This window comes from Topomyia yanbarensis, chromosome 3 (genome assembly GCF_030247195.1).
Source record: "Topomyia yanbarensis strain Yona2022 chromosome 3, ASM3024719v1, whole genome shotgun sequence".
NCBI classification, from domain to species: Eukaryota; Metazoa; Arthropoda; class Insecta; order Diptera; family Culicidae; genus Topomyia; species Topomyia yanbarensis.
The window spans coordinates 121,580,740-121,600,401 of NC_080672.1; the positions used below are offsets into that span (position 1 = coordinate 121,580,740).

Sequence of the window (19,662 nt, forward strand, 5' to 3'; positions counted from 1 at the left end):
CTAAAGTTGTCGCTTTTCAAGCCCGAATCAAAGGCAAAAACTTTTTAATATTGTTTCCATATACATCGCACCTCAGCTGGTTCTAGAAGACTTCAACGCTCACTATGCGTCCACTATATCCGAAACAATCGAATCAAAACCAGAAATTCTTCCAGTGGAACTTTACAACGTTTAGACAGGCTTGATGTTCTACATTCGATTAAAGGACCGACGAAACGAATATATTTGGACGGTCTTCTACTCCATGGTGGGCAGAGAGTGCACAAAATTGTAGGCGCAAAAGTCTTGCAGGGACTTTCTGGAAGTCGAATCGCCCAAATTTTTACGAAAATGCGTGATGTTAGAAACACAAATGAACAACTTGATGAAGCTGAAAAGCGCGGTTATTGGTACCGGTTTGTAGATGGATTATTGAGAAAAACAACATTTCGTCTGGTGGCTAGGCCCTACGTTGTGTACACGATTCGATCATTGATCGGAATACACGGAACCAAGAATCCTTTTTCGGCGACTACTGCATTCCTTGTAGATCCACATTCAAACGATAGACGTTTCGCGATGAAATGATAATACTGTAAATAAACGTAATGATTGTACTTTGATCGCGCTAAGTGTCCTACGTTGTGGTTTTTTTAGCTCACCGATTTGGACAGCAACGCAGCAAGCAGCAGCTGAACACCGCAGCAGATGGAACAGCAAGCAGCACTTTGAAGAAGGGCAGGAACCACGAAAAACTACACGGTAAGTACTAATTTTATTAACCACTTTTCTTTTATTTTGCAGGTAGTGTTCACAGTTCGACGGTCGGAATCAACTGAATTTATTTTTCCCTATTACAGCTGTTACTATCTATGTATAGGTGACGAAATGCATAGGAAGCAAAATGCCAATGCTACACGGCTAACGTATACGAGTGGGGTTACAAAGTAAAACCTACACCGTTATCAGCTCCCTTTAGTAACATCGCTAAATTTGTACGGTTAATCTAAACATTGCCACCCCCTTGAAATGTCATTTCAAAATAAACAAAATTCACAAGAAAAAATTTCAACTTATCAACTAGGTGAGTATACAAAATTCAATTTCTTTTTTTTCAATTTTCATTTTCAGGAACCTCGGATCGTTGGGCCGGATGTTGGTTGGTGGCCAGCGGATCATCTTCTTCGTCGTTGGCAGTAGTAGCAGGATCAGACAGCAGGCAAATTTTGGTGATTGGGCGGGTGATAATTCCCCGAGCAGTACGCAGCGTTACAACACGTGTCATTCCATCCGGGCCGGGTGAAGTGGTCAGGATTCGGGCGAGCGGCCAACGTATTGGCTGCTGCATTTCATCGACGACAATAACCATTCGACCGGGAAGCAAACTATCGTTTCGTTGGTACATCACGGTGTCTTTCTGAAGCTCCTGGAGGTATTCGGTGCGCCAATGACACCAAAATTTTTGGACGTGCAGTTGCAGCTTCTGGTAGTGATCCAGTCGGTTGACAGGGATGTTCCGATGGTCTGGGTCGGGCAAGGCTAGCATACTGGTTCCGATCAGAAAATGCGCAGGTGTTAGTGCAGCTAATTCATCGGGATCGTCCGACATAGGAAGCAGCGGCCGGGAGTTCATCAGTGCTTCGATCTGAGTGAGCACAGTGCTGACATCCTCAAATGACAGTCGAGACGGACCGAGCTGGCGGTGGAGATGCTTTTTAGCTACTTTAACGGCAGCTTCCCATAGCCCGCCGAAATGGGGCGCTTTTGGCGGAACTAAGTGCCAAGTGATTCCTTCGTCAGCACAGGTAGATGCGATCTGTTCGTTTACTTCCGAGTTTTGAAGCATGGCAAATAATTCCGGTAATTCATTTTTAGCTCCTTCAAAGTTTTTGCCATTGTCTGAGTGGATGTGTGCTGGGCGACCACGTCTGGCGATAAAACGACGAAGCGCACATAGGAAAGCCTGAGTGGACAGATCGCTGACGAGCTCAATGTGGACCGCTTTGGTGGCGAAACAGACGAACAAACAGATGTACGCCTTTGCAGATGCTGCGCGTTTGTGGATCGGCTTAAGGTACAGCGGGCCAGCGTAATCGACTCCAACGATACTGAATGGACGGCTGGGAATAATTCGGTGAACGGGTAGCTGCCCGATGTGTTGATGAGCAGGCACTGGATTAAGGCGAGCGCAGCGGAAACATTTACGCACAGTGCTACGTGCTAGGCGACGACCGTGCAGTGGCCAAAACTCTTCGCGCATGGCTGATAATAGCAGTCGCCCACCGGCGTGAAGCATTTTTTCATGATAGTTCATGGCAATTAAACGTGATAGGGGATGAAAGCTGGGTAGTAGGGCGGGATGTTTCATTTGGTAGGGTAACTGTGCTAGTTTAAGACGGCCTCCGACCCTCATCACTTTCTCCTGGTCTAGAAACGGACTCATTTGGCGTACATGTGAGCGTTTTGATATAGGTTTCCCCCTTTCCAACTCTTTTATTTCAGGACTAAATGCATCTTGTTGAGCAAGGCGAATCAGGGTAAGTTTGGCTTTGGTAAGTATTTCCACAGACAGTGATTTCGCAACAGGTTCTGCGTTGGGGGGAGGCTGAGTTCTGGCCTTGGCGTGGGCGTTCAACAGAAAGCGAAGGCAGTAGCCTGTAACGTGTAGTAGGCGGGTGTATGACGACCAACGGAGAAACAATGCATTGACTGATGGAACTGACTGTACGGTAGCTACGATGTGTCGAACTTCTAGCATTTCCTCGGCCACACTTGGCGGGTTAGAGCTGGTCCATTCTCGATCCGGCAGAAGAAGCCAATGCGGTCCTTCCTTCCATAACGTGCTAGCCAGGAACTCGTCGACCGACATACCCCGGGACACCAAATCGGCGGGATTCTCGATACCAGCAACGTGCTTCCACTGACAGCCACGAGTGAAGTGCTGCACTTCCGAAACTCTATTTCCCACAAAGGTTTGCCATGTGTTTGGAGATGATTGGAGCCATTGGAGAACGATAGCAGAATCCGACCAGAAAATGGAAGCAGAAACGTCAATATCGAGAGCTCGTTTGACTCGATCGTGGAGATGAGCGGCCAAAACTGCAGCGCAGAGTTCCAGACGTGCGATAGTCAGTCGTTTTAGCGGAGCAACACGGGACTTGGCGGCAAGAAGTTCGATTTTTATGTTTCCTTGTTCGTCTTGGCAACGGGCGTAGGTGCACGCGCCGTAGGCTAGTTCGGACGCGTCGGCGAAGGTATGCAATTGCATGGTGGAACAGGGTAGAAATGCGTAGCGACTTACTCTGTGCGCGGTAATTTTCGGCAATTCGTTGTGATACTTTTCCCAGTTGACACGAATATTTTTGGGAACTGGATCATCCCACTCAATTGGTAGTAGCCACAACTGCTGCATAATGATTTTGGCCCGCACAACAACGGGCGCAATCAGGCCGATGGGGTCAAATAGCTTGGCAATAGACGATAAAATTGATCGTTTGGTGGGCGGTTTGCCGTCATGTTGCACTTGCGAATCGAATCGAAGAAAATCTCCTTCTGGTTCCCAAATTATTCCCAGAGCTTTCACCGTTTCGTGGGGGGTGAACTCCAGAGGGGATTGAGTGCCGATTTGGTCGGCGTTTAATCCGTGTAGGACTTCGAGTCGATTGGAAGTCCACTTGCGAAGAACAAATCCTCCCTTCCCAAGTAATTCGCTGATTTCTTTGCGTAGGCGGATGGCTTTTTCGATCGATTGCTCCCCACTGATGAAATCGTCGACGTAAAAGCCTTTCCGGAGAGCCCTGCTGCCGAGGGGATAGGACTGACCTTCATCGTCAGCTAGCTGTAGCAGTGTACGAGTTGCCAAAAATGATGACGGAGCTAACCCGTAAGTAACGGTAAGTAAGTCGAAGGCTTGCACTGGTTGGTCGGGGGAAAATCGCCAGAAAATTCGCTGCAGTGGAACATCATCTGGGTGCATGAGGACTTGTCGATACATTTTCGCTATGTCACCGACTAAAGCAATTGGGTACGTGCGAAACCGTAGCATTGTGGTAAGTAGCTCGTCTTGAACTACTGGACCAACACAGAGGGCATCGTTGAGGGAGAAACCGGTAGATGTTTTTGCCGAACCATCGAACACAACACGAACTTTCGTCGTGGAACTCGCTTCTTTGATGACAGGATGGTGCGGTAAGTAAAAAGATTTGGAGCTTTCGGCGCCAGTTGTTTTGGTCAGCTGCATATGGCCAAGGTCGAGGTATTCTTGCATGAAACGGTGGTACTCTAGTTTTAGGTCGGAGTTTCGTTCCAAGCGTCGCTCCAAATATTCGAATCGTCGCAATGCGCTTGCCTTAGACTCGCCCAGCATATCGTCAAAGTCAGGTTTTCGAGGAAGGCGAACCATGTATCGTCCATCGGGGTTTCTGGCGACCGTCGCTTGGTAGAGGGTTTCACAACGCCTCTCTTCGATGGAGTAGTTGTCCTTGGTTGTCAGTTCTTCCATTTTCCAAAAACGCTCCAGACTTTCTTCCAAGGAAACCATCGATACAGTTACGATACTGCTGGGACTGGAAGATACTCTCTGTGTTGGAAGAATTGAATCAGCCGAACCCGCAACGATCCACCCAAAAACGCTGTCAACTAGGAGTGGGAGATTGCCATGCAATTGTATGCGTGCGGCATTCGGGAAGAAGGAGTAAAAATGCTTAGCTCCGAGCACCATATCGATCGGCTGGCTCTTGTGGAATGTTGGATCCGCGAGAAAGAGATCCTTTGGGATTCTCCATTCGGCTATGGAGACATTATGCGATGGAAGATTGGCCGTCACTTTATCCATTACGAGGAAGCTAACACCACAAGAGAAAGGTTCCTTCCTTGAGCTGACTTGGGCGTAGACAGATTCGCTAATGACTTTCGATACTTGTCCGGCCCCTTGGACAGTAACGTTGACGGGATGCTTCTTTAAGCGGAGAATACGAGCCATGCGGTTGGTGATCAGATTTGGCTGCGATGCGCTGTCCAGTAAAGCGCGTGCAGGGTGATGCTGCCCATAAGCATCGACGACGTTGACGATGACGGTCAATAAGAAAACGTTTTCACGAGGTTGCTGAAGGGAAGCACTAACAATCGAAACATCTTCAGCAGCAGCAACAATGGTTGCTCGGAGATTACGTTAGTAGACGACGAAGTAGCCTTGACAGCAGGCTCGATGGAATTAATTGAACGAGAAGTCGCGTCGTTGCTGAACTTCTTTGGGCCGGCGGTTTGGCCCGTATGCAGAAGAGTATGGTGGCGCTGGTTACATTTTCTGCAATTCATATCACAGGGGCATTGACGTACCATGTGATCTCCTCTCAGGCAATTGTGGCACAATCGCTTCAGATTTACAAATTGCTGCCGATCATTCACAGACATACTATTAAACTTGCCACACCTTGCCAGAGAATGCGATTGGCTGCACGTGGGGCACTTGAACGACGGGCTAGCGGTGGATGCGCAGGACGACAAACGAAACTGGGAATGCCTCCGGAACTGACTGGTGGACGCACCGTCATTAGTCGCACTTGTAGATTGATGGTGATTAACGGAGATCGATTCCAACACGCGGGTTCTACGCTGGAGAAAATCGATCAAGCAAGCAAAATTCGAGTGCTGCGTTGTGGATGCGTGGTCCTCCCAGGCCTTCAGAGAGTCATCGTGTAGTCGCGTGCACAATAAATGCTCAAGGATGGTGCTCCAGGCATCCGTCGGTTCTCCCAACTGGTGAAGAATCTTCGTGTGTCTCTCGAACTCATCTACCAATCCGTGAAGCGTTGCTGCAGTCTCCTTCTTCATGCGTGGAATGTCGAAGAGTGCCTGAAGGTGTCGCTTCTTCAGTAGATATTCGTTGGAATACCGTCCCACGAGAGCTTCCCAAGCAAGAATATAATTAGCGGAGCAAATTGCGATGGATTCGATCAATTGAGCAGCCTCCCCCTTGACGGCTGCTCTCAAGTAATGGAACTTCTGAATAGGTGGAACATCAGCGTTGTTGTGGATTAAAGCCAAGAACGTATCATGAAAGGTCAGCCATTGCATATAGTCGCCATCGAACTCAGGAAGCGAAATAGTAGGCAGTTTAATGCCAGAGAGAGCGGAAGTAGCATGCGGGGGTCGGGGGTTACTAGCGTTACCAGGAAGTGCAGGCAGTTTAGTAATTAATGAAGCCTTTATTGTAAAAAGCCGGGGTTCGAAATCAGCACGGACTGCATCATGTTGTGCCCTACCTTCTTGATCTGTCGCTTCAGTTTCCAGCTCGGTTTGAATTTCCTCCAGAGCAGCCCAAATGCTGTTTAAATGCTCAAGCCTCAATAGTACCTGAGGTTCGTCCCGCTGAGCGTTGTAGTCCACCAGAAATGCCTCAGCCCGACCCAGAGCGCCAATCATCGTAGCTCTCCTTGCAGTCAGCTGATTGATTCGCTGGTTGTCAGCCATCTTGACCAGCAATAAGCGATCGAAAGAACGGTTGTGGTTCGAAAATGCGTCGATCTGCAGAAAAAAGGACCACGGTAGACCCGGAGGATAAACTATTGCAGATTGGAAAGGTACTCACCTTCTCCAAAGCAATCAATGCCTTGAATTTTATATCCAAACAGGAACAGGCTGGAACTCGATCAAGAATTCCAAAATCTTGATCCGAATCAGGAAGCTATATTGTTCGCAGATACACGCTACAATGGCTGCAAGTCGTATCGAAGAAAATGGCGCTAGATGGCCGAGTACCGTAGGTGATCCTCGAGTCTATTCAATACACGGCGCAGGGGCCATAGAGATGGGCGGTCACGTAAGTATCCCTCGAGTGGATCGTAGAGCCAGTATGTGCACTGCCTCGCAAACTACCGGATCCGAAAAACTGTCCTCGTCGTCGACCGTCGAAAGAATTCCAAGAATTTGATGAAGCCTCAATGAAACAGAAGAAACAAATATCTAGAGCGCACCAGAAAGCACAAAATTTCCGTTGGACAGAGACTAACCTTCTGCCTGAAGGTATCAGGCCTTGTATAAATATATTCCAACAGGTGCTTGAAGATAGCGATGGCGACTCTCAGATATCCAAGCGGGAAAATAGACGGCGTCTACAATGGCGACTTCAAGAATGTCCGGCGAGACAAAGTTGCTGTTCAAACGAATCGGCGATGGCGGAATCGATCGTTTGCTAATGGCGATCCTGGTCACGGCACCAATTATGATCGCGCTAAGTGTCCTACGTTGTGGTTTTTTTAGCTCACCGATTTGGACAGCAACGCAGCAAGCAGCAGCTGAACACCGCAGCAGATGGAACAGCAAGCAGCACTTTGAAGAAGGGCAGGAACCACGAAAAACTACACGGTAAGTACTAATTTTATTAACCACTTTTCTTTTATTTTGCAGGTAGTGTTCACAGTTCGACGGTCGGAATCAACTGAATTTATTTTTCCCTATTACAGCTGTTACTATCTATGTATAGGTGACGAAATGCATAGGAAGCAAAATGCCAATGCTACACGGCTAACGTATACGAGTGGGGTTACAAAGTAAAACCTACACCGTTATCAGCTCCCTTTAGTAACATCGCTAAATTTGTACGGTTAATCTAAACATACTTTATACGCACAAATTTATCTGACAGCAAATATGCTCGCGCTAAGCATTGTAGAGCGCATAACCGAAACGTTCATCAGATGATGAGAGCTATACATAGCTTCTATACTAATGATTTATTTATTTATTTATTTATCGCACGCATCAACAGGCCGCACTCGGCCCCAATGATGGAAAATTAAACTAATTACATTTAAAAAACTGCAGGAATCGCTTTCTTAAAGATATCCGAGACAAATGAAAGTCGAACATGTGCGACACACGATTGAAGAGGCGTTGTAGTCCCGTGATAGCGGCATTAGCTGTTTGAATAGTTCGTCGAAACGGCACTCGCAGAAGAACATTTCCGCGTAACGTTCTGGACCTTGCTTGGATGTTGACTCGCTCTAGTAAATCTGGGGAATCGATGCGTCCTGACAGAAGGTCAGAGATGAATAAGGCTCTTGCAGTTTCTCTACGACGCTGAAGGGTATAGAGTTGGATGAGCTGACACCGACTCTCGTAGCTTGGTAGACGAACAGGATCGCGCCAAGGCAGGCGTCGAAGAGCATACCGTATAAATTTTCTTTGAACGCCTTCAATGCTGTTCATGTAATTCGGGTTCCAGACTGCCGAACAATACTCCAGCGTGGAGCGCACTAAAGAGCAGTAGAGGCTTTTGAGACAATAAATGTCTGTGAAGGATTTAGCCGTACGGAAAATGAAGCCCAGGCTTCGCGATGCTTTACCAAAAACATACGAAATGTGATTCTTAAATGTAAGTTTCGAATCTAACAGCACTCCAAGATCCTTAACACAACTCACCCGGGAAACAAGAGCTCCAGACAAGTTATATTCAAACTCAATGGGATCTTTTTTTCTGGAGAACGATATCACAGAACATTTCGCCGGATTCAGAATCATTCGGTTGATTATGACAGTAACAGCGAGAACGATCATACAAGAGACTGTGCTGCAAACATTCTCCCCACAACACTCATGGTTTTATATTAACCTATCAACGGAAACGGTACAGTTCCAAGGAGGCTCTCCATTTGATGAAGCATGGAAAGCACTTCTTGTTTTCCTGGAAAATGGGGTGTTCCTGAGTGCTTTGTCTGAACAATCGTACCAGATTACCTACCAAATAAAAATATTAGTTTGAGTTCTTGCCAGAGGACGCTCGAAACTTGGCAAATTTCGTAGGGAAGTTTAGGAATCCCAAAGGTATTAATATACCTTGGTTTAAAAGGGATGGATGAAGGTCATGACTTCCTTCGGGTGATATTTCGGGTCATGTCCAATTGTACGTTGAATGCGCATCGCAGGCGTATTGGGGTCATATTATTTAGTCGTTCGCCTAGTGTTCTAGCGCCAGATCTCGAATTTCTTCGGCCTCGTTCCAGTCCAGTGACTATCCTCGATCGCTCCTACACGCAGAAGAATCGGGCCTTTTTGAATCAACAAAACGTTTTGTTGAATCTAAAACGTGGCGAATGACTGTTTCAAACTGAAATGGGCGTTTTTCAAAAGCATGTATTTGGTTTAGTTCAACAAATACTTTTGTTTACATTTTAAATAGAAACATTGTTGAATCAAAATAAAATTTGTTAGATCTAACTGATCCCTTTGTTAAAAACCAACAGAATCTTTGTTTAATTTCAACTAAATTTGAGTTGTTCTCTCCTTTGGTTGATACAAAAGATTTGTTTTTGTTTATTCAAACTTGTTTGTTCGGTTAAACTTATCATGATTTTGTTGTTTCAAACGAAATATTTGTTGGAACTACTGAAAAGCCAACAAATGAATTAGTTGGTAATTTCAACCAACAGTATTGATTGAATCAAACCTGAATCTTGTTTGTCGCTATATCAAACGGAAAAATTGTTATTTAAAACCAAATTTTGTTTATTTTTACAAATTTTTTTCTGCGTTTATATGTCTCACATTTATATGTTTTAAACACGTTAGATATCCAAATTTATTTATCTCATCTCTTTTTATTAACATGCTAACAGCTACCGGAAAATTTGTTCGCAACTGTTCCTAGTGGATCCAAGGAGACCAGTCGATGATCCTGTTCATCATGTCCTGACAGTGATCTTTCGTTTGCCAAAAAGCTGCAAGTTTAATTTCTTTTTCCCTGTCTACCCTCTCTTCACTTTCCCTGATACGGTCTTTGCTGCTGATGTTGGAATTAATCCCTCCGTATGTCTTTTGTCTTTCTTATAAACAGCCTACTAGTGTTTCTCTTTGCCTTAATGCTTTTAATCAAAGACAAATTAAAAAAATGGCAAATTGTATATCTAGTCTTTTAAAATATTTCTTACTACATGCTTTGGTCTGAATAAAATTGGATTAATATTTTTTGTATATCGATCGGGACTACTTGTTTTAAGATGTAGATGTGTCAACATGTATTCCTCTTAATATAATTATGAAAATCCTCATTATTTCCCATATTTTCAAGAAATTTAAAGAAATTTGCATCTGAATTAAAAAGGTGAATTTTTTTTACATCCAGATTTTCAGACGCATGCATTTTGTGTGCGCGACACATTCATGTTTAATCTCAGGTTTTAGTTTGTTCCAAACTTTCGAGTGTGTAATTCCTCCCTTCAGTAATTTTCGAGTGGGTAGTACTACCCATACTACCCACGTGTTCCGCCGGCCCTGCCTCAATGCACTGTTGTTATTAATTTTTGGAAATGTCCTGTAACACCGGCTACTTGAGAAGTGAAACATTTACTAAAATGACAGATTGTGCTCAATCTGGCAGAAGCTAACACCCTGCAAATGCACCATATTAAACATTAACCACGTACAGTCATTCGATTCGCGGAACAACATACAACGAATGTGGCAACGTTAACTACAGCGTCCCGGATATATAGACAACGGCTCATGAGAGGTGCGCTTACCTGAGATAGTGGTTAAAAAGTTATATCAAGATATGGAAAAGTGGATTCCATAACTTCCAGGTACATATTCCCGGGTGTTTCTAACATTTTCTTTCCGTAGTGAGAATGATTCCAAACAAACCAATTCCCTCAAAAATAATCATTTTATGCAGATCAACCGAAAATGGGACGTTTAATCAGACAACACTCATGCACCCAAGGCAGATTCCTCTGTGCAAATTCTTCAAAAAGACACTGCACCACGGAAAATCTTGTGCACAAGCTTCTAAAAAAGTCCGCCTACTATAACCATAAACAGCACACGGCTACAAAACCAATATATACTAGCCTGGCCCAAAATACCTTAAATCTTGAAATCAAAACCTTGCACATGAATATGATAGTTTGGGTGGCTAATAAGCTTCTCTGAAAATTTCAGGTCATTTGGTACACTGGAAGTGGTTCCGCAAATGGCTTAAAGTTTGTATGGGAAAAATTGACCAAATGTATGGAGAAACGCATCAGTTCCACATTTTCAGACCTAGGTGGCGCTGTAATCGATTAATGTTTTTCGTGAGAAAAATTAAGAATCTTCTTGTAACAACAAATCGACTCGTGAAGATTGCAAGTCAATCCAACAAAAACTGACAGTTATAAGCGCGCAAAGTTGAGGGTGTCATGTGCTGTAGTTGGGGTGAAAAAAGCGGCTTATGGTGAACGCACTATTTGCATGAGGTGGTTAACTACATGAATTTCAACTTTTAATAACACAAAATGCTGATTATTTGGAAGAGCAATATCTTCGGTAAACTAGATCAAAATGTCAAGGGCTTTCCGATGAAGAACATGCTAATGCAGAATCATCCCACCAGGTGGCGCTAGGGAGTAGGTAAATGACCTATAGTTAACTTATATATTGGGTCATATCTCATGATCGGAAATACCTAGCGGGGTGGACATTTCGACAAAGTAAGTCATAAGATCCAGGGCTTTTCGACGGAGTATATTTTAATTTATAATTCTTCCACTGGGTGGCGCTAGGGTGCCTGAGAATTTCCTATTCATTTTATATTGGGTCATATCTCGTGAGTGAAAACACTTGACGGAATAAAGTCTTCGGCAAAGTAAACTATATAATCAAGGGCTTGCCAACGAAGAACAGTTTTATTCGAAACTCTTCCCCTGTGGCGCTAACTCATATAAAAATGTCCTATTCTGTTTTTATTAGGTTATGCTAAGTAATCTTCACGAGTCGATTTGTTGTTACAAGAAGATTCTTAATTTTTCTCACGAAAAACATCAATTGATTACAGCGCCATCTAGGTCTGAAAATGTGAAACTGATGCGTTTCTCCATATATTTGGTCATTTTTTCCCATACAAACTTTGAGCCATTTGCGGAACCACTTCCAGTGTACCAAATGAGCTGAAATTTTCAGGGAAGCTTATTAGCAACCCAAACTATCATATTCATGTGCAAGGTTTGAAATTCCGCACTTTGCATTTTTTCATACAACTTTGGGCCACTCTAATATATACGGATCAAATAGGATTAAATATTCACTCAACAACAATCACGCCTAGTGTCTTCAAGGTAACAACCGGTACCACCAACAAAGAAGCGAAGGCAGAAGAGATTCGTTCGTCCGTGCACTCGCATTCCCGTTTGACGATCTATTGTTTTCTTCGAAAATACTTTGTATTGGCTTCCCAATATTTTGTAATGTATTCGTTGTTGGAAATAATTAAAACTCGTTTTTTACCTTGTACATAAAGTAGACAACTTTCTTAAGCACGTTAGTTTTAACATTTTATTGAAATTCAACTAGCTAGAGATTACTGGGTAGGGAATGCTATGAAAATTTAAAGCCATAGTACTGAAGCACGGATGTGAAGTATGCAGATCGGACAACTAGAAGTGGCTGGGTCATTAGAACAGGGTTGATACCATACTGGCTTAACTTTTGACTTCTGCTGATGGGGGTTGAGCTTCGGCAGCATAACTACGAATCACTCAAATCCACCAGAATGCTTCCTGGTAAAGAGTTAATTTTAACAAACTTCAAATAACAAATAAAGTTAAAGAGTTCAAATTTTCAAGTTATTAAATGTCTTTCAATTTTTTCCGCTTGAATTCCGAAATTTTTCATCCATCGTCTACCCATCCAGCTTTACTTTCAGATAAAAATGCTGGGCCCCAAATAGGACCCGGGCCCCAGGGAAATTGCCCCGGATGATACCCCTTTTTTCATCGGGCCTGTAGATATTATATTTTGTTACCCAGCGCCCCTCTTAGTCTTAAATTTGCCGAAAACAGTCAACAAAATCGATACAGTAGAACTTTGCGGCAACTAAAACATAGTAACATAAAGCACCTTATATTCTTCAAAAAATAATAATTTGTACTAGATTTGGAAGCCAGCTTTGTTACAAGATTTGAAGGGCACTATTATTGACGAGTATATTAACACTTAAACGACCACCGATTCCAAACGAGTTTACCAAGAAATGATCGAAAATACGAAATATGCGATTTAAAAATAGATAAAATTCATTGATTCAAAATTAGTGAAAAACTTAATTTTAGCTGTATAGATATTTTTTTGTAATATGAGGAGTATCAAACCGCTCACAAATTTGTATTACACTGTGCTGGTAAAACGCATATGGGGTACAACTCTAATGTGCACGTGATAATCATTTCAACGTAGACGCATAGACGCTTGATTCCAGCAATCCACGTTATAATCCTGGAGCAAATGAAACACCATGTGCATGTGACCCCAAGTTGCATGCTCAGCTCACTGACTACTGCTCATTCGACGCGTGTGTTTGCCATTGGGTCCAAGTTGCAGTACTTCAGCGTGCGTATGACTACAGCTGGCTAGAGCGACAGGATTGTATCACCACACTCTGCCCCACTGACGATACTAACAGAGCCATATGTGGTTGATTTAAGCCGCCCGTGGTTATTGTCGAGAGGATGGAAAGCCTTACGCTTGAAAGATGCTTTTCAATTCATCTCGTTTCGATCTCTCTCTCCCTCTCTGGCACTACTCCCTAATAAACAATAGGGTTCCCAGCCTATCTGATATGTAACGGATACTGATATAGTAAACCATTATGCACCCTATCCGTAGGGGAGGGTGGGGATCCCTGGCAATAACGCAGAATTCAAACACAACCCAAGCTACTACCTTATAAAGGGGAATGGCATATTTGGACATTTATGATGTTTAAATACAAATCAAGTGTATAACATTTGTTTGCGGAAAGTTTTGTCTTTTGAAAATGTAGGTTAAAATTGATCTTTTTTTACAAATTTTTGAACGGTTGTTGGACTAATTATAAATGTATGGCTTTAACTTCATAACTTTCCACTATGGTTGAAGTTTGCTGTGCTTCAAAAAAAGCATAATCAATACAGGCGTCTTCCTTTTAGTTCCTCTATGTGTATAATAATTAAATGCACATGCATTACACTATCAAAACAAATACTTGGATTTCGACTATGATCTATAGTCTTCATCAGCGTTCTTAAAAAAGAAAGACGTCTTGAGTGTGCTTAACACACTCTGTGTGACTAAGTCGCTCAAAAAGTACATAATTTACAATTGTAGTCTATTTAGTTATTACGTCAGATTAGTTTAACTCCTCAGCTTAGCCACGCTTTGCTTTGTATTTTCGCCAGGGATTCAAGTTCCCATACGTTTTCACAAAAATGTCTGTTTGTCATAATTTTGAAAACTTTTTACATAACTGACTGGACTGTTTGGATTTACATACATTTTAATAAAATGTCACATAACGCTTAGCGAACAAAAAAAACCTTTTTTCGTGTTCAAAGATGGCTACATTTTTAAGGCATTCTCAGTGGAATCTTAAAAAGTTATGGGAAAACACAAAAGGGGGATCAAGCGTACCCACTCTCCCCTAACGTTCACAGGTATGTTCGTGTGCCTTTTTGTAACCGTCCTAGCGGTGTTATTCCGCTTGACTGTTGTTCAGCAAAGCATAAGCATCTGCCGGTCGGCAAGGAAAGCATCATGAATTTTGGGTGCGTTGAGTGCAGATGTGGAATATCCGTTCACAATTTTGGTGGGATTATTTCGTTTACCGAACACGAATTTCAGCCACTTGTGATGCATGAGTGAAACATCAGATTTTTGGTATTCCAGCCTGTAGATTGACTAGGGGTAAAAGAAGTTGAACTAGATGCTGTCCGAAACATGTGTAATCTTCGAGAATAACAAAAGTATTCCGAATGCGGTAAACTCAATCTTACTGAGTTGATAAAGTCTTCCGACCTAATGATTCAGATCAAACATTACTAAAAGCTTCTTTATAAATGATACTCAAAACCTTAGGACGCAATGTAAGTTATGTTCAGGAACATTTACTTGTATGAATCAAGTAGTATCGATGTATTGTCATAATTGACATATATTTTAAGAGTTCATCATTCTATCCCAGAACATTCACCCTTGATTTCATCATACAGGTCGAAAAATTTCCAAAAGTGAAACTTCCAACAACGATAGGATTGTGCGAACTTCCGCCGCTGGACCGAAGCCGAAATTTGGCAGTGTAGGAGCTGATAAATGGAAACAAACTGGTCTGCCCTGGTGATGATTTCAGCTGACTGGAATTGAGATTGATTAGTGCACTCGGGTTCATCGTTCCGGAATATGTACGCTCCGATGGGCTATTATGGAGCACTCCAGCGGAAGGGCCGGTGTGTAAACATTTCTGGAGCGATTTATTTGTAGCTAGCTACGGTTTGTTCGAATGCAGTCGAGGGTACACAACATTGACTAGGCTCACGGAGGGCATGAATTACAATTCGATTTCAATGAAAATTACCTTTCCTTCCTGAGGCAGTAACCGAATAACCATGCCTGTATATGATCCCCCCCCCCCAAATAGTTCACGAAAAAAGCGGAGGCATTTTGGCATTTTAAACTAACCTGTACCGTACATGCATCATCATCACTCGAAGCTTTTAGCGTTGACTGTTTCTAATTGCCCACATTAGAGCATTTTGTACTAATATACTTCGATGTATGTGTCTGCCCAAAGTAAAGAATCCCATTGATGCGTAAGCAGACAAAATCACGTAATGTGTAGCGGCTTTCGACATTCACTGCACTTATCGATGCCCATGATGACGTTGTTAGTGTTAGTGGTGGGGATGAGGTAGGGAACGTTCACCATCGTTTTTACCTACTTGGCTAGAATCTGAATTTAATTCGTTGTCCTCGATGAACTACTGCAAGAATTTTGCGAAGGCTGATTAGAACATAACAGAGAGTTTAAATATGAGCTAAATAATGTGTATAGAGACGTTGCACCAATAACACTGCGAAAAAAATTAATAAAAATTGGGGAGCAGAACAAAAAAAAAGTGTCGATAGTTTGGGGTCTCGGGAAACCCCTGGTGTAGAAGTTTGTTTGGAGAACGGGGGTGGTTCTATTTAATGAAAATAGTCATCTCAAATTTCGCACAAAGCCTTGCATAAAATGCTTGTTACATCGAAAAAAGGAATCTTTGCAATTTTTAGGTCAATCGGACATCATTAGCGTTTGAATATTGATTTCATAATATTCGAAAAAATCCAAAGGGGAGTACATGAAATGTTGAAAATTGATATTTTTGTCGAAATATGTTTAAAATAGTATGAAATATCAGCATCTAGTGTTAAAACATACGAAAACCACTAAAAACAAAATTTAAAAAAAATGTACCAAGGACTTGAAATAATTCTAGTTGTAAAAAGTCTTTCTTTGGAGTTGTAGAAAACCTTTGACCATCGTATTTTCCTAACGCGCTGGGCTTGGTGGCAGAACAAATCCAAATGATAGCAGGGGTTTAGGGTTTCAGCTATTTCAATGTGATGAAGCTTTTGAAAAAAGAATGGAAAAAAACTTCACAGTTCAAATTCAAAGTTTTGTGAAATTTAAAAAAAAATCTCCCAGCTTAAAATTAATAAAGAGATAACTTTGAAGTGGGTCATTAAGGGGGTCTTGTCAAATGTTAAAAAATAGAATTTTTTTCTTTATTTAATTTCAGTCTATATGTATCTAAGAATACGCCACAGAAAGGATTTGGTGAAAATCATATTCCTTGGCATGTTTCTGGGAACCGAAAGGCACCCATCTCCGGCCGTTTCTGAGATACTGTAAGCGTGGCGCACCACGATGGCGCTTGTCTATGGAAAAATCATTGTTTAAAGAATTCACCGGTAAATTCTTGACGGTTTATGTATATGTGAGGGTCTGTGAAAGGTTTCTTGTTTTTTTTGGGACGATATTATCGTACGGAAGAAAGAATGCGTCGGGCATGTTGAGAAGCGTATGGGAACAAGATAACGAAAACTGAAGAAAGAAAACAAAGGTATCGGTGGGAAAGGACAGGGACAGTAAACGGACAAATCAATCGGCCAGCTTACAAAATTTTATGGTCTGGCGATTCGGAGAAAATCAAATTCTGTAGAACATATGCGAAATGCAATCTGGGCTTCCTTCGAACACTGCTCGTCATCGAGAACAGTTGGTGTAAGTGGCGGCAGTTCTGGTTCCTGAGTTACAGGGTGATACGTACAATCACGCAGCAAATCCCGATTCTAACGAATTCTGTGATGAATGTAAGAAGGTGATTTTTTTTCCAAAATGTAAACACAACTGTTGAATTTGTAGATCTAGGTCACCAACAGTCATTCAAAGTCTCTTTGGCCTCACTGGCCACCATCGACGGATCCGGAAGCATCCAAATTCAGAATAACGGTTATATTGGTTTCTCGAAAATGGCTAGACCGATTTGATCAACTTAGTCTCAAATGAAAGGTGTTGCGTCCCCGGAAACTGATATTAAATTCCCTTTCCATCCGACTTCCGGTTCCGGAGTTACGGGTTGTAGAGTGCGATCACATAGAAAACTCCGATTCAAACCGATATCGCGATGAATGCAAAAAGGTGCTCTTATATATACTTACCAAGTGTAATAAGAATGAAAGACATTTCCATAATGTTATATTGTACGAACCAGCTATTAAATCATAGTTTGGAGAAATGAGAAAGGCACAATTGCACCTCTAGGTGGATTAAAACAGGTTTTTGGGTGTTCACGTCGGGTACTCGTTTCGTCTGAGTTTGAATCGCGGTATCGAGAATCGAGTTGGACAAAAACTTATATTCTTCCTCCGGGGGAAGTACCTGTGTTGAATCGATATTTTTGGATATCTCAGCAGCGTAGCTCTTCCAATCAATGTTTCGTGTGAGGTCATAGGGAACATTGATTGGTGCCGATGGTCTTGAACCAGTGGTGATTGCAATTACAATTGGTAAGTGGTCACTACCGTGGGGATCAGATATTACCTTCCACTTGCAATCTAACCGTAGTGATGTCGAGCATAAAGATATGGCCAGTGCACTTGCTTGCGCAGGTGGTCTAGGAATCCGTGTCATTTCCCCTGTGTTCAGAATTGTCATATTGAAGTTGTCACAAAGGTCTTGAATTGTCGAAGATCGATTATCGTCGTATAGACAGCCCCACCCCGTACCGTGAGAGTTAAAGTCTCCAAGAAGCAGGTGGGGCGAGGGAAGGTGTTCAATCACGTTGGAGAATCTTCGATATCCCATCATGGCCCTAGGGGGAATGTAAATAGAAGCAATGCAAAGATCTTTGCCTTTGATTGTTGTTTGACAAGCGACAACTTCAATGCCTGGCGTCGAAGGGAGGTTGATTCGATTGAAGGAGTAGCACTTTTTGATCCCTAAAAGTACCCCTCCATATGAGTCTTCTCGATCCAAGTGGATAATGTTAAAATCGTGGAAGTTGAGGTTTTTATTAGAAGTTAGCCATGTTTCACATAGGGAAAATGCATCACAATGATTGTAATTTAGCAATTGTTTTAATGAATCAATAATAATAATACTTCTGCAGTTCCACTGTAAAACAGTGATCAGATCCTTGATTCCGTCTAATAAGTTAGCCATCGAAGGATACGATCGCTGTAAGGAGGGGCCATTGTTCAGTCAACTGTTTTAAAAATGTTCTTACTGTTGGTAGAATAGCAACCAGCAAGCTTTTCAGAGGATCGGTAATGTTGAAAGCTGTGAATATCCAGTCCACAATGTCAGAAAATTTAAGGAATCCCGTTTTAGGTTGAGTTTCTGACTGTAAAATTGGAGCACTTGGGATTTTTGGTGCCCCGGGGAGTGCGGGGAACTCCTGGTTGTATCTCAATTTCCCAAAACCAGGAGGTATTATCTTCGGATTTGTACCAGCACTTCCAGTTGATGAATTATTTTTATTTTGTACCCTTGTTTGGGACAACCTAGGACCCTTACGAGGAAGTTCAGGTGAGTTTTGATTAGGTCTTTTCCTAGAGTTTCCAAGCGGAGCCAAAGAATGCCCCTCGCAAGGGTCGTTAGAGGCGTTATCGTCAGTTGGCAAGAGAGCGAATGGGTTTTCGGAGATAAGTGCTCTTTTAAGCATTTCTGCGTAAGAGTGTCTGGAGCGATCTTTGACGGATCGCTACAGTTTATCCGCGCGAAGTTTGTACGTTGGGCATGTCAAAAGAGCATGTGGATTCTCCCCACAGTAAACACACTTCTCAGCGGGCCTACTGCAAGTATCATCCGCATGGCGTTCCCCACATTTACCGCACCGTTGCTTGTTGCTACAGTAGGTGGCCGTGTGACCTAGCTGCTTGCAATTGGAACAATTCATGACATGCGGTACAAACAGGCGTACAGGTAGACGAGCTCCTCCCAGTTCAACGTAGCTTGGAAGTGCAGATCCGGCGAAGGTTACGCGAAACGAGTCTGATGGATAGGAATTCCCATCTTCGATGGACTTTGAGTGCAATTGCTTGCACTCCAAAATCTTAACTGATTGAAGGTTAGGGTCCTTAAAGCGGCCAGCCCCATCATTCATCAGATCATCGACAGTTAGACCCGCATCACTTACCACACCGTCGATCTCCACATCACGAGAAGGGATGTAGACGCGATACTCCAGCGTAAAGAGGCTATTGCTAACGATACCATTGGCCTGTTTCAAGTCAGTAACGACTACGCGCAGTTTATCTGACTGAACCTTTTTAATCTCGGTTACGGCCGAGTAACGTTTTGTCAGCTCCCGAGCAACAGTTATGCTGTTTAACGGTTTATTTTTGGGCCGAAAG

The 19,662-nt window shown here is 42.8% G+C and overlaps 1 protein-coding gene across 1 annotated transcript; it reads right to left on the reverse strand.

The window, feature by feature from the left end:
• Positions 1 to 1,093: 1,093 nt before the first annotated feature.
• LOC131687180 (uncharacterized) lies at positions 1,094 to 6,450 on the reverse strand. The gene is made up of 2 exons (XM_058971233.1): positions 5,102 to 6,450; positions 1,094 to 4,991 (listed from the first exon to the last, which is right to left on the reverse strand). Exons 1-2 carry the CDS (start codon positions 6,448 to 6,450, stop codon positions 1,094 to 1,096), a joined length of 5,247 nt encoding a protein of 1,748 aa, XP_058827216.1.
• Between the last annotated feature and the right edge of the window lie 13,212 nt (positions 6,451 to 19,662).

Excerpts from the sequence above, each read along its gene's own strand:
- LOC131687180 (XM_058971233.1), bottom strand. The coding sequence starts at position 6,450 with ATGGCTGACAACCAGCGAATCAATCAGCTGACTGCAAGGAGAGCTACG. Across the intron at positions 4,992-5,101 it reads CTGCTGAAGATGTTTCGATT|CGCATCGCAGCCAAATCTGA; the intron begins GTTAGTGCTTCC and ends TTTACTGGACAG.